This window comes from Vanellus vanellus, assembly GCF_965231255.1.
Source record: "Vanellus vanellus genome assembly, chromosome: 1".
NCBI classification, from domain to species: domain Eukaryota; kingdom Metazoa; phylum Chordata; class Aves; order Charadriiformes; family Charadriidae; genus Vanellus; species Vanellus vanellus.
The window spans coordinates 61,190,672-61,210,310 of NC_138905.1; the positions used below are offsets into that span (position 1 = coordinate 61,190,672).

General features: G+C 39.8%; 1 protein-coding gene across 1 annotated transcript in view; it reads right to left on the reverse strand.

Annotated features, from left to right (window-relative positions):
* Positions 1-18,034, reverse strand: part of POLR3B (RNA polymerase III subunit B) — a gene marked incomplete at its 5' end in the record, with an annotated part of 79,099 nt that extends 61,065 nt beyond the window's left edge. Inside the window, 9 exons of the mRNA XM_082498496.1 lie at positions 3,583-3,691; positions 4,716-4,833; positions 6,017-6,108; positions 10,090-10,190; positions 13,391-13,466; positions 13,966-14,030; positions 14,117-14,173; positions 16,605-16,637; positions 17,963-18,034. Of these exons, the coding sequence (XP_082354622.1) occupies positions 3,583-3,691; positions 4,716-4,833; positions 6,017-6,108; positions 10,090-10,190; positions 13,391-13,466; positions 13,966-14,030; positions 14,117-14,173; positions 16,605-16,637; positions 17,963-18,034 (723 nt within the window). The remainder of the gene's footprint in view (positions 1-3,582; positions 3,692-4,715; positions 4,834-6,016; positions 6,109-10,089; positions 10,191-13,390; positions 13,467-13,965; positions 14,031-14,116; positions 14,174-16,604; positions 16,638-17,962) is intronic.
* Between the last annotated feature and the right edge of the window lie 1,605 nt (positions 18,035-19,639).

The window sequence follows — 19,639 nt, forward strand, 5'->3', positions numbered from 1 at the left end:
CAGCAACATGCCTTTTGTAGCCTATCAAATTTCAGTTAGCTGTGGTCAATGTGCTAAACTTCACAATACCACAACTTACATGTGTTTGGCACAACTAGCTGTTAAATCTCCAAATATGCCAATCACAAAAATCCTTACAGGTTTGAAGGGCAGAAAAGCAAAGCAGCAGAACAAGGTCATTCAGACTTGCAGTTTGGGTAAGGATGAACTGCAAGGCAGATGCCCCCTTTAGGGTGACCCTAGACATTCCAGTCCCCCCACCTATCCAGATCAAGGGACCTTTAGATCCACTCTATTTCCACTCCTCTCCACAGCCCTTGCACCTGGGTTTCTTTCCTCACCATGAAAGAAAAGAAAGGATGGGGAACTCTGTATGTTCAGGTCTTGGCCTAGCATGCAGCTGTGTCCATGACACATGCCTGAAACACAAAAGTGCTCTCAGATTCTAGTTAAAGGGAGCTCTTTATGAATTTTAGTCCTCAGCTCTGCTAGCAGGTGGTGTTTGTAATGTTCTCTGCTACACAGCCCTTACTTTTGACAAAGATGTCTAAGGCATATTAGTACACCTCCACTTTACAGTTGCAGTAGCTTTAAATCCACATTAGATCATAGATCTCCAACACTTGCTTTCTTTCCTATAAAGTTACAATGATTTTCTGTACCTGATCTACATCTTAAGTCATCTGCAGGAACACTGGGCCATTTAACACTATTGGGACTAGAAAGACAATCCAAAATTGCCCAACCTTCTCCCACTGACCCTCAGATAGTCCCTGACATAACTGTCCTGTCTAGCTGGCCCATAAACTGGACAGCAGTCTTCTACCAATTACTTGTCATTTTCTTAGTCAAGTTACAGAGGTCTGTGGAACTTGGTTGCAGCGTGGATGCTGGTCTGGGAGGAAATGCAGAGCAACAGACTTTTGTCATTGCTTTCTCAGTTTATTTTTTAATTGAAAATTATACAAGCAGTTGCTATAGTAAAAGTTAAGGATACAAAGGCAACTGAAACTTCATACCTTAGACTGTCTGTACAGCTTAATTTTGCCCCTTACAGATCCATATCTCTACATTACAAGAAGCAGAACACTTACTAGTAACAAGAAAGACCCCACACTCCGTACCCAAAGCTTGGGTCACAGCAGAAAATAATTATTCACCTTGCTTTCCCAACAAGTCTCCTATGTATAATACTGCCATGTGAGACAGCTGAGGCTACACAGGGTTAGCATTTGTAACATTGCTTCTAGTAGTTAAATAATACAAAGTTATATCACATTACAGCAAAGCCCAAGAAACAAAGATCAGAGGCTGGTGCCTACCTAAGGATCCACTGAAAACAGTCTGGGATTTTTAGCTTCCAGCTGAAGACTCATCAAAAGTGGACAGAAGATCCCTGAAGTCCACATGTCATTACAGGAAAGGTACAGAAAATGACCACTCATGAGTACAGTTAAGTGCTAGTCAATAATGGAACAGTCAGGATAGTTAAAATGGGTGCAGCTAATTTGCTGCCAGATTAAATCAATATAAATCTTTGAAAAGCACTACTGCCAAGAGCTTCTAACAACTGTAACCCCTTAATAAATAAATGAAAAATTATGGAACATAATTTATAATATAAAAGATACATACATATAGGCAGGGGAATAATTATAGCAATCATTGACAGAAGGTGACCAAATAGTACAATGCTGCTTAAAAAAAACAACCCAACTACCACCTCCTCAGACTTAATAATCCAGAGCAGTTACTCTTCTGTGAGCAGGTATTCATCTATACCAGCAGGGGGTGACAAAATGTAATAAAAGTCTGTAAGTGAAGGTGGAATCCAGCTGTTTGGTACTTGAGCAAATGGATTAAGAGCCACATTAACACTTTCCTGCAACAGAAAAGTTGTGAACTTAAACCTGACACTTTTATGTGCATTTCTACCCACAAATAATTTCTCAACCTCAACACTGGTCACTAAAACCAGATGATCTCCTTCAACTACTTGAAGAGATTCGCTTAATCAGAGATAATAGACATTGGTTTCTCAAGTCTAAATCCAATTATTAAACAATTTTCTAGTACCAAACCCAAAGCACTTCCTACAAGAAAACCAATTCTTACAACTCTCAATCAGCCAAAGAGCTGTGGTAATACAGAAAAGTCTGTAGTTGCCAATGCCAACAAACCAGCACTGCTGGCAGAAACTGTCTGGATGCTGTGAGCAAGTGCTGCCCTCTCCTGGAAATTTATTTCCTCGAGTGATTATCACCTCCCCAAATCACCTGTACCGTAAACCATTACAATGAAGAAGGGAGCTATAGGATTTACTTCTGTTGGTTGCCAGATCCAGTCAGAGGCATTTTCATGCTCTAAGCCACTTTCCCTGTGAACACTGCCTCCAAGACTGCTGCCCAATTTCCTTCCGCAGACACAGGGCACCAGCCTGCAAACCCACAGGCAGCAGCAAAGCCTAACAAGACAGGAAGCAGCTACCAGCTGTTGGGAGGACAGGTCCTATCCTAAGGCCTGGTCATGCCCTGCTGTCTTCTCCAGCAGCTGGACAGTGCACGTCCACCCACCACCGTTTTTAGCTGTAGCCCATGCGTTTCATACCACAGATGGGCTACCAGCCTGCTTCCAGTCCTGTTGGCCAGCTAGGGAGTAGTCATCGTTACACTTTCAGTTATGTGCCCCCTTAAATGAATTAAAATGAAAGAGAGAAGCAGAGGGTGAAAGAAAGCAGTTCTGGCAGTTTCACAGGCAATGAGGGCCAAGGCATGACACCACCATCAGCTCAGCTAGCAGGGCAAACACTCCCCAATTCTCACCTAGAATCAGGGGTGGATGTCTCTGACAGCCCTTTGTCAGTCCCACCAGGGATCACTTCAAAGCTATGTTGCTGTCCATGCATTCACTGGACTGAAGATACTGGTGAGCATTCCTGAATCACACAGGGATTTTGAAGTGGAAGACTGAGGCAGAGCTCATTCACAGGGAAAGGAAGTTAATCACCAAGAAATAAAAGCCACTTTAGTAATTTTAAAGGATTTAGGACTCGGTCTAAGAATTGCAAGACTCCTCCAGAAGCTTTCAGTTTTCTTTACAGTTATGACTAGAAGTCATGTATAACGAGCTCATGGCTATGTCACGTCCCTGGATCTGAAATGAAGGGTGTTGAGCTTCTCAGCAGTCCACAAGTTGGAGAGTTAGAAACCAGAAATTAAGACCCTTAACACAAGTTTGCAATGCAGATCGTAACAGAAGAAACCAAAACCCATCTGACTTTCTGTAGCAACAGGAGCACAGGCAGCAGTACAGAGGGACCTTACAAAGCAGTAAGGGGGTAGCAGCATTTGTCTTGGCACAGCAATGCTCTCCTTGCAGAAAAATGCAGCACTTTTCCCTTTTTTTACTATACAATAAAGATCACTTCCCAGGGAGAAAAAAAGCTTGCATTCTCTAAGGCCTGCCAAGTCCTTCTATACATACTAACTTCTGAGAGCTGCTACTGCTGTTCATTCTTGAGTTACAGTGCAGCTTCTTTTTGTTTGGTGTCCCCCCCCCCCATGAAACCAACAGTTGTCTTACCTTAAATATGATAGCAATGGGAATATCTTCTGACAGAGTGTTATGCCTCAGGTAAAATCTTCCTTGTTTCACAATCATATTTGTTCTGCTCTTCTTCTCATGAGTGGAACTGAAGTTAAAAAAATATATTATGTCCATTAGAAAGTTTGCACTGATACTCCTAGAATGTTCTGTATAAAACTTACGCAGCTTAAGAAATCTTTTAGTTGAATTAATCCTACTTTCTCATCTTTTAAAAATTACATGAAAACAGCCAGACATCACCCCAGAACTCCAAGGTAATAGGGTATTATCACCTCTGAGGGCTAAGATCCATCTTTGACTGAAGTAGAAGCCTGTATTTTTCAAAATCATATTTGCATGCTTTTATAACCAACTTGGATGTAACCAGCAAGGTCAAACTGTGCACAGGTACTGTGGCAGCAACAATAATAAGGTAACACCACTTTCTGTTGTATGTTTAACCTCATCTAGGCTTACTGTAAAGGAACAGTAAAGTAGGAGAAATGCATGAGAGGCCTCTGGAGAAGAAAAAACAGCCCTCACACTGAACAGTGACAAGCACCATATTATACCAGCATGCAGCTTAAAAACAAAACCAAAAGGCAAACAAAACACAAATAAAATTCAGTTGAGGAGGAAAGGACAAATTTAGACTATCTTGCCATTTTCAATAATTTGGGTAGTACAAAAATATTTGTTTTTTGTTTCCTTCTCAATTGCCTTTAAAACATTTTACACCAATTTGATTTAGAGAGTCAGTCAAAAGGTTACATCTTATTTCCACTGCAGTAACTTCATGTTACTTGCTGCAGAATTGAGACCAAACACCATCAATTAGGAAGTACGCTTTGTTATGTTAAAAATTAGAACTTGCTTTTCCTAGTCTGGGATGAATCCTGAAGCATATGAGCAACTCCCACTGATTTTTGTGGGAATACTGTACTAACTGATTTTGGGACTGATGATTTAGTGTACAAAATGAGAGTAGCAAGAGCATCGCACTGAATGTCTGCAGCTTTTTCCTGTTAAACTATACTAGAAAAAAAACTACACAGCTACTTCAACTACAACAGTAAACTTTTAAAGCTTTGGTTTTATTTGCTTTATGTAATTGCAGGAATTTAGCATACCTGGTAACAGAAGCACCAACTGTGCCTTTTCTATCAGCTTCCACAATGATTCTGTTTTTGGATAACTGCTCTTGAATAAGAATGACTTTCTCTACACCTTTAACGATGAAATAGCCACCTATTCAATAGAAAAGAAAAATTTTGCATGTCATTACCCTCGCACCTTACTTGCCTCCTTCAATATGTCTTTGAATATAAATTATTAGAAAGTAAACACTAAGTACACAAAGGACAAAACAGGAGAGCAAGTTCTCCTGTAAAAGAGCAAAGAACAAACTGTGTGGAACATAAGACAACTACAAAAATGTTCCACTAGATTAAACAGAACTTTTGCTAGGCTCACACACAGTATTCGAGAGCTAAGACTTTATTTGTGAAGTACTTGGACAGGCAGAACTCAAGGCAGATGAAAAGTGTAAAGCTGTGAAAAAAAACCCCAAACTTGTAAGGTAAACATACTTATTAAAAGATGCTATAAAATTGTTAATTCTACAAATCAGGCAAAAATATTGCCTGCCAGAAGAGCATATCATAAGGACATAAAAAAAACAACTGGCCATTTGAGATGCTTGGTATCAAATAAAAAGAATAAGTCTTCCATAATTACGAACTTGCTCTCTCCAACACTCCAGTGAGAAATTTATTTTGAATAACTTTTTAAAATTTATTTTAATACCCTTGTTGTATCTAAGACAATATAAGACACTAGCCATGTTAGATTCCTCTCTTAATTCATAACTATCTATTAAAAGCTTGTCCAGCACAGCACGTCACATCACTGTATCTTGCCATCCCAAGCAAGCACAGCACATGTCCAGTGCATGCTTCAAAGGCAGCAGATAAAAACCAAAGTTGCTTGTTATACCCCTTCTTCTCCTCTCTACATTTTAAATATTGTCATGTAACACTTTATTCTTGCTTTACAAAAGGCAGCAAATGAGAGTTCCCAATCTGGAGGGCATCTCACTCTCTCCCAATTCACTTCATTTTCATGAACGAACGAACTCTCTATTCCTACGCAACATATTACTGTACAATACTATATACATTTCTCAACTTTTTCAAAATTTTGGTGTATTGTTTTTGTGGTTGAAAACTCTGCAAATACAAATGTTCCATGCTGTCAACCATTTCTTACTATTTTCAAAAGCCTGCCAGTTTCTTTTAGTTACAAGCATATGCTTCAGAAGTTCCCACAATGACTTCACAGTGTCAGGAAACATACCAACGGGTTCTTTGCTGAAAAAGACTTAAAACTAAAAGCATATACGGGAAAAAAAAGAACATGAGTTCAAATGTACCTGGATCTAAAGGACATTCGTTAAGTTTGGCAAATTCTGCTGGCGTTTTCCCAGTAAGAACACAATTGGAGCTACGCAGCATTATAGGCATTCTGCAAGAAAACCAATTACACTTTTACTTTAGATTCAGATAGAAAAATATGAATAGTCAAATCCAGAATAAAAAACATGCTGAACAAACTGGAGAAAACACATGTAAGTTAATTAGAACACATGCAAGCTATGAACAACAGGTTTTTCCTTTAAGCCCATCTTATTTCACTGAACATGTAGTTTGAAAAGAGAGGCCTGAAATTGGACATCTACTGGTAGAAACTATACCCTTCCTATTTAATTTTTATGCAGGAACTACAGGCATCTGTGCAAGCACAGTCACCAAGGCCAATGATTACTAGTGCAAAGACTCCTGGTCCCCAAAACCAGTACAGTCTGCACTGAAGAACACGCCATTGAAGATCCGCTGTTACCAGTTTTAATTAGAAAAAGCTAGTTCAGATCTGATTCCCCACACTGCAATCACATCTTCTGGCTGTAGATGGATAGTGCCTCTAATACATAATCTAGGCATGAAGTTTCCCCAGTAGTAGCTCTGTTTCTCTGGTGCCTTAGCACAGAAGCCTGCAGCAAGCATTTTGTGAAGCAACATGAAGTAGTGGAAAAATATTCCAAGAAATTAAAACCAAATTCTATGCTTAGGGAGGGGGAAAAAAAAAGAGAAACTAAAGATGCACAGACTGGATATAAGGCAAAACTTCTTCATCACGAGGACAGTCAAGCAATGGAAAAAGCTGCAGAGTGGTTAGGCTGTCTCCATCCCATGAAGGTCTTCAAGTCCTGGCAGGATAAAGCACTGAGCAACCCAATCCACTAGATAAAACCAGCTTTGCACAAGATAAAAATGGCTTATCACTACACTCACCAAAAGACCTCCACGCCCCTTAGTATCTTCCACAAAAACGTGGACTTTTGATCATAGTTACAGAATTTCATTCTTTGGCTTTTGTAAGACCTATGTTCCAGGTAAGTTCTTAAGATAAAGCTTAAATATTGACTTGCTCAATTATATTTGCTAAGATATATTTTGACAAAATTAAAAGTGAGTTCTACTATCCAACTATTTGCAATCTCAAAGATATTTAATTGAAAATTACTCCAACAAAAATTAAGATTTGGCAGCTTTTGCTAATGAAGTTATATTTCTTTTATTCAAATCACGGAATCACGGAATTTTCAGAGTTGGAAGGGACCTTTAGAGATCATCTAGTCCAACTCCCCTGCTAAAGCAGGGTTGGGACTGCATCCAGGCGGGTCTTAAAAATCTCCAGAGGAGGGGACTCCACAACCTCCTTGGGCAGCCTGTTCCAGTGTTCTGTCACCCTCACCGTAAAGAAGTGTTTCCGTGTATTTGAACGGAACTTCCTGTGTTCTAACTTGTGCCCATTATCCCTTGTCCTGTCACTGGGAACCATTGAAAAGAGCCTGGCTCCATCCTCCTTCAAGCCACCCTTTAGATACTTGTACGCCATAATAAGGTCTCCCCTCAGCCTTCTCTTCTCCAGGCTAAAGAGTCCCAGCTCTCTCAGCCTTTCCTCATAAGGCAGATGCTCCAAGCCCTTAATCATCTTAGTTGCTCTTCGCTGGACTTGCTCCAGCAGTGCCCTGTCCCTCTTGAACTGGGGAGCCCAAAACTAGACACAGTATTCCAGTTGTGGCCTCACCAGTGCAGAGTAGAGGGGGAGAATGACCTCCTTCGAGTTCATTCATGGAAGAACTCCATTACGTTCTTCCTCCCCAGAGGAAGGGAAATCTTATCAATTATTTTAATTTCTTGGCCATTTTCATATTCTTATATCTTAAACGAAAACTGATGAACTCAAAATTCTGTATTTTTGAAGACTATAAAAAGCTATATTGTCACCACAATGGTCTATACAGATAACCTACTTGCTTCAGTCATTTCACTAAGAAAGTGTTTCCTAGAGATAAGAAGCTTCATATTACAATCATAATCTTGTATCATACGTGATAAGCCTAATGCATTGGCTATTTGTATCAGAAACAGCAACTAGTTGGCAAAACTCAAAATGGAGTATGTAAATGCCATCACTGAAAACTCCAGTGAAACAGATGTCACCAAGTATCTATTGTTTATTTCATTTGCAAATAATAAAGTATTTTGCAGCTAACATAAGACACTATAGTAAGTCACTCTCCTTTTGAGGACAGAATCTAATTTTTTTAATATCTCAAGTTATCAGGAAGAATGGGAAGAAAATAAAAGAAATAAAAGGGAAAATAAAATTATTGAATTTCTCTGCATAAAGACATAGAAAATGGATACACTGATTTGGAATGCTATTAAGCATTCAAAGGAAATTTTGCTTTTTAAAGACACAAAGATATTGCCCTGAGGTTGGTTTTGGTTTTTTTTTGTTTCTAACACACGTAGGTTATCAGTGACTCTGCCAAACAACAGAAATAAGAGAGGAAAGAACATGCAGCTTTCATGTGCTAGTCTGAACTGCATGTCAAACAAGAGCATTGTATATACTCACTGGCAAAAGAAAGCCAGTATAATACTAGGGATAGATAAGGATAATTATTTCCCATAGAGATAATAACTGGATATTAACGGTTTTTGACAGAAAAAAGAAATTTTTGCGCGTATGCCCTTAAAACCACTTGGATGACACAACTTTATTTTTTAACAGAGAATATTTACTTTTTTTGCCATGATCGCAGCTCATGGGAGAAAGAGAAGAATTTACAGGAACAGGCCTTAATGTAAGATGCAAGATACTAGTACAGTAATTTAGTCTTTTCTAGTATACTATGGATGCTTTACAAGTCTTCTTTATCCCATGATTATTTTTCTTTTTTAAAAGAGAGATGTAGAGAAATGTCTAGACTAGTTTTTGTTGTGCTTCTTTTAGCTATAACTTATCTTTTAAAGGACTGTCTTTTGCATACAAATTGGTAACTTATTTTGGGGAAAATGCATATTTACTTGAACTCTTTTCTTTGCCTATAGCACACACCACGAAATAATTCAAGGGATTCAAATTTAGATGGTCTTTTAAAAACTTTTGTTTTCTTAAGAAATTACTTGGAACAATAAACTGTTACTACAGCTACAGAAGTTGATTTTATAAATGCATTACTGTATATCATGTTCTATTGACAGAGTTAAAGCGGGGGGGTTTTATATGAAAGATTTAAATTTCAATACAAGATGTGTAGCTCCTAAAGTATCTATGTTCTCTTTCCTGACAGTATTCCACCTTTGGTAAGATGCACAGTCACACAGTAACAATCTCTGTAAGGCACTGACCTTTAAAGCCAACCGGGCTGGTCTTTAAGAAACCTTGTCCACAAAAGACAGGCATCTTTATTGCCTTTAAAATGGAATTTTGCTTTCAATAAACACTAGAACTGCCAGGTATTTTGCCTTTTTGGTATGGTTCGGAGCTTGCTTCTCTCCCTAAGGCAAATTATTTTTTCTTTAAGAAATTAGATATCCTTCACAATACTAATAACCTCAAGTCATTTGACAGCCTTTAGAAAAACAAAACCAGTAAAAAAGCCTCAACATTTCTCCACAAAGCTCAGCCTTGGCTCTAAACCAAACCAATTTTAAAGGAGAGCTTAACCTCATAGGGAAGAACTAATGCTTGCTTTACTGGTTTTACCATCCACCTTCCACAGACATACCTCTACATATTATGTATAAAAGACTGAGTACTTTGGCTACAAAGCAAACATGATTATTTTCATTTTGCAATAATGCAACTTGCAGCTGCAGTATTCTTTCCTATATTTCCTTTTTGCTTTTCTAGCAATACAAACATAGATAACACCCATCCTTACACTCATCCTTCTTTGGAAGGAGACAGATTTCCAGAAGCTTTTGCAGAACAATCACATCCTGTACCGCTGTTCATCAAGATTTGCCCGCTCACCAATTCTTTTAACAAGGGACCAAGGTTAGCCTACATTTATTTTGCAGTAAGAACTCTTCTCAGCACAACACCAAATGAAAACTAATAGCAGAAGCTCAACATACAGTATCTTACCTGCCAATGGGTAATGCATTGCGTATGATCCTCTGGCTACCTCGTGTATATTCAATGTCCACTGTAATGGGGGCAGAATAAGTCATGTCTCTCAGGCGGCACTAAAAGGAGAACAGGTTAGATGTTGATTTACAAGCTGAAGTGACTCTCTTAAAACATCCTGCGTTTCCCCTGTCTCCTGTAAGTGCTCACAAAGAAAGTAAGCAAAGCAAAGTTTGACCAAGCTTCATGGTACCTGGACTATGTTAGACAGAGTCTCCTGTTTAAACCAAAACCAAAAAAACCCCAAATACAATTATTGTGATGTTTCAAAAGCAACCAGTGGATCTGTGTCTTCAAAGGACAGCCCTGCAGAGCATAACTTCTAAACTGTTTAATTAAACAAACAGGCCTAATCAGCAGAGCTGACACAAAGACCATACTATGCCATAAGCTCTGACAGCACTGCTCAGCTCAGGGACATTTCTATATGAAGACTCCCAACAGCTGAAGAGTCGCGCTGTCATATGAAATTTGATAGAAGGGAAACACACAAGAGTAAGAGGAACACTGTGCTATCTCAATAGAATGAGGTACCATTTCTAAAGACGACTTGAAGGCCCACTACAGTACACTTGTCAAGATTCCCAGAATTTGTTTGCAAGTTCCTCAGATACCAAGAGAAGCAGGATATACATATGTAGGACATTATATAGCTCAAGGCTCAATAATTTCTAATCCGATCTTTCTGGTCTGCTCTCCCCAACCTCACTCTATGACCGTGTTGCTAGCCCTTAGGGTATTGCGTATCTTCATGCAAGACAAAGTTTATTGCATTCGCTGAATACAACAGAGCAACTCACAGCAAGTCATTTGTGACCCCACTGCGCATTCTATACTTTTGAGCTCCAAGATTATAGGTTTATCAGTATTCAGACTTGTACATTTGTGGTTCTGTAGCCTTTCAGTGTATTGATTATGCATTAATAAAAGGCAATGAAGATTGTGGTATGCATTGAAGATGCAACTGTATGGAAAAATATGTTTCAAGAATCATTGCAAGCTGAACGCTCCTTCCCTCCACATTAAAAAGTAAACTAATTAAAAAGTAAAACTTCTCTAGTAATAAAATACTGATGTGCACCAGCAGATTTCAAGCTGTGACTTGTAGGAAACTAGGTCCCATTGTGCTCCCAGAAACTTCATGAAATTTAAAAGTAACTGAGAACATTTCCATTTTCTAATTACTTTACATTCATCTGTATGAATAGCTCATGAAACTCCCATAAGAACTGCGTGAGAAGGAGAGTTAGACAGCTTCATTAGTATTACTTGGGGAAAAAAAAGCTTTGGGATTCTTTGTGTGTCAAGACAGATATAAAATAAAAATTACACAGTGTAATATTCCAGCACTTGTGTTTTTGTATCACCTTCCTTGAGGCAACTTCTCCTTACATTGAGCACCTAGAGGCAAAATACAAGCATGACTTGATCTTTAAGGAAACCACTGGCATAAAAACTCCCAAATTTGGTTGAAAATGGGTAAAATACTCAGACCCTTATGAAAATCTGATTGTTTCAGGTGTCTTTGGGAAGGAATTTTATAAGCCTCTAACAAAGAAATGTAATGACATAAGCATACAATCTTTTTGTTGTGTTTTTTGTTTTTTTTTTTCTCAGTTGCACCCCTTGTTTGATCTGATCAGCATCCTATTTAAGAAAATAACTATGGGCCTCACATGTGTATAACACGCTAAAAAAAAAGAAATGCTGCAGTAGCATTAAGCATCAATGAGGATATATCTGAGATGCAAGAGTAGGTTATTCTAAATTCAAGGTCAATATGCTCTATGAAGCATCTCTTCTGCATGTACAGTCACTTTATTTATAAAGTAAATAAGCATTTTAATACCTGGATCCTTGGATATGAGTTGCTGGCCACAAACAGTTTTTTTGCATGAAATTTCATTCATATATAAAAAATCCTTCTCGTTGCATTTTGTGCACATTCATATCTACTGATTTAACATTAGCTACACATTTGTGAGATCCACGACCTGTCCTGTATTAAATCTAATTGCACTGTTGATGGCTGAGTTATTTGCCTTACTTAAAATCTTTCCATTGCACTAAATGAGATTTGAGTCGGGTCACTGGAGACAGAAACGTGGCTATGCACAAGAGGCAGCCACTAGATGGCTTTGTTTTACAGAATTTTACCAAAGCACAGAATGTATTTCATGATAGAGTCTAAAGTGTGCCACATACACTACGTGAAAAAAAAAACACAATTCAACTTCAAGTATCAAGTGTATATAGCAAGGAAGAAATCATCTGTTGTGTGAACTGATTTACTAGGTTGACAACAGGCTGTAAATAGATAAATGAGTGCAAGTTCCAAGCTCAGTTCCTGTTCTGAGGCCAAAAAGAGGTTGTCAGTACCTCTGCTGCAGTGGTATAAATCTCAAAGCATAGCAGCAGGAGAGGAATACTTTGATCCTGAGCAACCTCTGAAGGGAACTGAATGGCTTTAGATACCTGGGTGCAATCCTAAAACGTCCAAACGTTATCTTAATTTATGACTTTCTTATATGTACAGAAGCTACCTTATATCCAGCCAAAAACAATATGATTCTCTGATTTCAGTCACAGCAGCATTTGTTCTCCAACATGCATCTTTGTTCCAGAAGTACACAATCCATCTGTTAAACTACATGTTTACAGCAGTGCAAAGAAGTTAAATATGCTCCCCATAAGGCTAACTTTCTTCTGTAGCTTCTTATAATTTTATCAACTTCCATCCATTTCTGCTCAAAGTTTCCATGTTTGCTCTCTGACTCAGACTTAAAAACTATGAGCAAAAAATTAGAGATACGTTCCCAAAGATGAATGGGAGGGAAAGGGAAACTGAAGTGACCTGTGGTGCAGAGAGTAGCAAGGCTAATATTAAAAAGAAGTTAATAAAAACATCAGAGAACACTATATTGCAGTGTGAGGACTTCAGCTCTGTCATAAGAAGAGACACAAGATTAAGCAAGAGAAGTATTTTTCATTACTTTCATGGAAACCCACTCAAATACAACTACCATGACACACTGTATACAGCTATTTGCACATGTCAGAAAAAAAATAAAATTAAAAAATAAAATTTAAAAAATGATTACGCAATGTTTAAATCTGAGGTTTCTTTCTACAGTGATGGTGGCATGCATTGCATCACCTAATGTAGCACGCAGGTACTCAAAATATTTTAAGTTATAAGCAGCTACTATCCAAGGCATTCCCAAGATCAAACAAATAAGACAAATGCAAACATTAATACCTCGTGAGGTGATACAGGTCGTGTCACGTTGAAGCTTTCTTCCACATCCGGAGTACCCACATAGATATTGAGGTACCTATAATACAAACAGTTCCAAATGAGCAATGAGACAAATAGTTTTCAGGTGACCTGAAGGAAGCAGAATTCTACATATACTGAAAAATGAAGTTACTTTAATGAATGTAGGTTGATTAATAATGAGCAACAATTCTTCCCAAAGTAACTCATTGTATTTGAGCTGTGTTCTAGTTAGTTAAAATTTAAACTGCACATGCAATAAACTCCAAGTTACCTTTGCAAACAGACAAAAAGAAACTCCTATCTGTCATCCGAGATTACTAAATTTACAGAAAAATGGTGACATAAGGTATTGTTAGCAGCTGGCTATTAAGTCTGCTTCACGTGATTATTCCTTAAATCTTGCCATCTTTCAATGCTCCAAATAAGAGATAAGTCATGGAAAATACTCTCTTGATTTACACCTACACAGGTGCCTATAAACATTTTATAGCCAATAACAAACCCATGAGATAGTACACACACTATTACTAATAGGGAAATCATTTCATGCTTACTTCAAGTACCACATTGGGTCTGCATCACTTGTAACTTTTTCATTGGCCTTCATGATTTTCTTTATCTAGATGGGAAACAAACAAAGTAAAATAGAACCATGTGCCTTTTCCGAGTACTAAGAGCCCCTCTCTTCCCACCAAGAAAGCATACCTCTACATTGATGAAATAGTTGAATGAGTCTATGTGCTGCTTCACAAGTCCTTTCACCTGGAAAATACATGCACGCAAATAAAAATAACATTAATCATACAAGGCAGAAATTAAGATATAAGCATTTTCAAGTGCTTTTGGATCTGTGCTAGATTCTTTCAGTTCACAAACTTCTGAGAACTGCCTGGATGATAGGTCTGGTTCTGCATTGTACATTTCCAGGTTTACACCAGAGCTGTCATTGTTCTTCGAGTCAGAAAAGTAATTTGGTAATTGTACAAAATAAACACCCAATAGACTTTGAAATTCATACAAACAAACAAGAGCCATTGCAAGTCAAAATATTTTATCAGAAATAATCTTAACCATTTATAGTATAACTAACCATGTGTGCTGCTTGAGAAAGAAGTTGTCTGCACCCTAACAAGAGCAGCTGGCATAAAGAAGAATGAGAGGGAGAGCCAATGTGACACAGGAGATAGAAGTGGGGTGTGAAAGAGAAGTCAATAAGCAAGGAAACAGCTAAAGGAGGGCAGGACTCACTCTCCTAAGAAATCCGAGTTTGATTTGTAGGCAGGAAGACGGAGAACATGCCCAGGGGTAGTACCATACAGAATAAACAGTACCCCATTTCCCCAGGTAATGAGTTGATACAGTACATTTCAAGGATTTAAGTGTAAGGCTTTTAGAGCAATAAAAAGAGGGAGGATTATACTAAGTAAAATGATCTGGGATTACAGAAAAGATTTAGGGTTGAAGGAACACTAAGAGAAGCATTCATTTTGTTAACAGATTGGCGTTCGCAGAAATAAAAGGTGTAACTATCCTAGCTACGGTGCAAAATCCAGCCTTGAAAAGGAGTGTGTGCTAACTGATAATGAGACACAGAGGGCTTTAAGCTTTGAAACATCCCATGACAACTAACACATTAGAAGACTTAAAACTTCATACAAAAAAACAGACGCATTTACATAGTTTGCATGATAGGCAACAGTTCATTCTGAAATTATTAGAAAGAAATGAGAAGCTTAGAATGACAAATCCAGCTGCTCAGGGAAGCTTTCATGGGTTAAGACAAAGGAGGAATGACTCCAGAGCAAAATTCCTTAGATAAGAGTTTCCTAATTCACAAAAACATTGCACATCATATGATATAGGTAAGAAAATATTATGGACTTATTAGTGTCTAGAAATCAGGCTGGTGGTTCTTTCCTTTTTTTTTTTTTTTTTTTAATGAGGCAATATCAACAGCTTTATTAAAAGAAAACTCCACTATAGAAACTATAGTGCACAACATCAGCTTTGTACAACTGTATCACTGCTGGCATAAATAAACCAACACACAACAGAAAGGCCAGACCACCGTCAGCAGCCCTGGAGTAAAAGGCTCACTGGCTGGAAATAATGTGGGATGGATACACTTGGCAGAAAGCACACAGTAAATTGCATCTCACAATCAGCAGCACTCCCTTTTTCACAGTCCCAAGAATTCAGACAATATCACTAGCTCAAGTTCATGATGGAGCTCGTGTGGTTGCCAGGACAGATACAGAAAGAGAATTCATTAGGGCCCTGAAGCATCTTTACAGCCCTGAACCAAAGTGAAAACATAGGTAATCCATAACTGACTTTTGAACTTTGTTTTCCTGCCAGGATCAAACACTCAAGGGTGCAACAAAAAGAGAAGTGCAGGTATTGAAACTGGGAAGGAAAGGAATTAACAAAATGAGGCTGAAAAGAGTCTTGTTGAAGTGGGAAACCTTTCCAAAGACTGATGACAAGTGCAGAGGTGGTGGCAATTCCCTGAAGGTACCTATGCATATCACAGACTTTACCTGCCGTCTTTATTTTTCATTACTGCCTTCTCCTTCCTCACTTCCAACTGTTTGTTAGTCCTGCTATTACATCCAATGGCATTTTATATAGAACTGTGCCTTCTACTAATACCAGATTATATGAGTAGCACTGAAATTAAGACACCAGTAATCTTTGAGTTCAGTCAAGCTCTAACATTCATGACAGAAGATATACAGAAGATACATAGAAGATAAGATATACAGAAGATATACATATATTCAAGCCTTTGCAGAATCCAGATCTGTGGTTATATGCTTCCTATGACAAACACAAGTACAAACCTAACACCACAGTCTCATATAAAGACCATGAATGGGGTCTCTGGGCACCAGTAAAAGTGTAAAATAATCTGGAAACATTACACCATATACATTGCTCATTCTAAATCGCCATACAAAAATGCCAACCTCTAAAAGGATGCCTCCATAAATTAATTTAAAGATTAATCAAGAAACCAATATACGAAACAAGTTTATCCATTACTGCATGAACTAAAAAAAAAAATAATCACAAAATCCATACAGAGGGTGAGGACAGGTATTCTGAGAAACAGCAAAAGCTAGAGGAAGGGGATGTAAAGTTAGAAAAAAGACAGAGTATTCATGCCATGAAATGAGTGCATAACACTAACCTTTAGAAATGCTGGAAGAAGTCTCCATTTTTCCTGAAAACAAAAAAGAGTTTGAAATAGATTTCCAAAGACTAACCAAACATCTAAGATTCTTGAGCTTTTTTGTTTGTTTGTTTTTTAATTATTATTATTTTTAAACAGTAACATTATTTAAAATCAGATCCATTTAGAATAAAAGACTACCCAAAGCCAATCAGGATGAGTCAAAAAAACCACCAGGGAGATAGCTCAGATCATCTTAGTAAGCCATATATGCTACACAACATTTATTCAGGATGCAACAGAACATTGTGTTTTCTAAAAGCAACTTATGTGAGAACACTTATCACTTAGAAAATTCCTTACTCCCATGCCCTCATTTAAGAGCAACTAACTTCTTTTCATCTTGTTAACACTGTAAATTATATTTCTAGAAAGGAAAGACTTGCTAAAACTTCTACTTTACAAAACACGTGCAAGAACCTCAGTCCTGGGAGCAGCACTTAAGAGACATAAGTCTCTGTAAAACCTTATCAGTACCATAACTCCTAAAAAGATTTAGCAAAACTATCTAAACAAAGTGCTGAAAAGTGTGAGTATATCAAGGCTCCTACAAACTTTTCCCCATTTCTATTCTTCGGTGATCGCAGGGAACATCACCCTCATCTTCTCTCCAGATCTGGGATGAGAGATGCAGGTGGGGAGCAGAGGTGAGGAGGGCCGGACAGCACAGGAGAAGGCTGCCCCACTTCGCTCCACAAGAGAGTATACTGCAATACTCACAGACCCTCAGCACCTCACAATTTTACTTGGACATTCAGCATTTAGAAGGAGGCAGCAGTGCTGCAGTCGTGGCAGTGCAGAAGCACACGGAGAAACTCACGGCAAAACACAGGACCAGGCTCTTGGCCTCCATTTCGGACTGTGCTCCTTTTACGCAAAAAGCCCAGCCCAGCCCGGCCCGGCCCGGCCCGGCCTTAGGGACCCGACACACGGCCATCACCTCCTCCCCCTCCCCACGTGAGGCAACCGGCAAACTCGAAAGGAACTGCCGCCGAGGGCAGATACCCCTTGGCTGCTGTTTGCAGGGGACAGGCCGGAGATGGAGCCCTCACCTCAGTGGGCACCGGCCCTCCATCCAGCCACTACGCATGCGCTATAGACACCCCCTCACCCCCAAGGCGCCCACCTGCGCGGGCAGGTGGGGAGCTCCGCGCATGCGCGAAGCGAGGTGGGCTCCTTTCACTTCACCTCACCCCGGCCCGGCCCGGCCCGGCCCGGCCCGGCCCAGCCCAGCTCAGCTCAGCTCCGCTCCCCGCCAGGAGGGCCCGGCGCACGTCGGCCCGGCCGGCCGCTCCCCGCCCCAGGTCGCCACTAACCTCCACCGTATTCACGGGAGCCGCCGCTTGCTCCGGAGTAAGGGCCCCCAGCTCCGTGGCCAGCGCCTCCATCACCAGCCCGGCAGTGAAGCCACAGCGGAGGCTGAGGGCGAGGGACCCGCGGTGCAGCAGCCAAAAGCGTCCTCCTGCCGCACCGCCGCGGTGCCCAAAGGTTCCGGGCGCACGGAGGCCTTGTGGGGGGTGAGCGCAGACATGCACACACGGCGATTGCCGGAGGCTTTGCTAAGGGCGGCCTGCCCTCTCCTTCCCCGGCCAGGCTCTCCAGGACACCCCCTCCCAGTGCCCTGGCTCCTCGCAGAGGACTTTAGTGTCCTTCAGGGTGTGGGGGTTTCCCCCCGGAATCCTTGAGCCACCCTCCCTGCTGCCCTCCTCACCGCTCCCCAGGAGCAGGCGACAGAAGGGGGCACAGGGCAATTTGGGTACAAATGGATTTTTCACAATTTTTAGCAGGCAAAGCAACGTGGAGAATAAGCTTTTGGCATTATTATTGGCTTTTCCCAGTCTCGGTGTTGAATGCTGTAGCTGGATCACCTGGAAACTGGCTTCTGTTTTTTTCTTTGCAAGCGTTGGTGCTATAGAGACACCAAAATCCCAGTCAAATAGGGGACTAGTCATCTTCCTCAGTTTAAGATTAGAGAAGAAACACTAGTGATCTTTGCAAATTCCCGTGGCAGTTAAGTTTTCACTGGTTCACATATAATAATTGCAAAGTACATTTTAGAAGCAGAGTATGAAAACAGTACTTGCACACACTCTGGCTCATGTTTTACATGAATAAAGTTCACTGAATCAGGATTGTTATGGCTGGAAAAGACCTTTAAGATCATCAAGTTCAACCCTATCTAACTCTACTGGGCCCACTTCTAAACCATGTCCCCGAGCACCATATCTAGATGGCTTTTAAATACATCCAAGGATGGCAATTCAACCACTTCCTTGGGCAGCCTGTTCCAGTCTTTCATAAACCTTTCAGTGTAGAAGTTTTTCCTAATGTCTAACCCAAACCTCCCCTGGTGCAACTTGTCGCCCTTTCCTCTTGTCCTAACTTGTGAGAAGAGACCAACCCCCACCTCTCTACAGCCTCCTTTCAGGTAGGTGTAGAGAGCAGTAAGGTGAGTTTGCTCCGGGCTCCACACATCCTGGAGATGAGGGCCCGGATTAATTAAACATGAGAATAGCAACATTTCAGACCACTTCTATTCAGTTTTCTGCCTCAAGTGGACAGTCAGCCTGTAGAGTTTGTTTAATACACAACAATCATACAACATCCTCTACAACATCCTACATGGCCTTCCATCCAACTAACTACATGCTCACCAAGCCACTGTGTCAGTCTGATGACCCATTCTCCTGCAACCTGGTCTGTTGGCCATAGTTAGTATGTAATCAGAAATCATTATTACTTCCACAATAGAAAACTATAATAGATTAAAAGTGGGAGGTAGAGGATTAAGAGCTCCTTCTTACCTTTCTAAACCAAGCACCTATTGCAGTTGGTTGAGTTCGTTGCCAATTTTTTTTATTATCATTTACAGGAAACCTAAGCTCTATCAGATAGCACAAGCTTTCAGCGATAAGTTTACTCCAAAATGTTATGTTACTGCATAACTGGCAATAAAAGAAAAAAAAGAAAAGCATTTTTTTCTGATTTTGCAG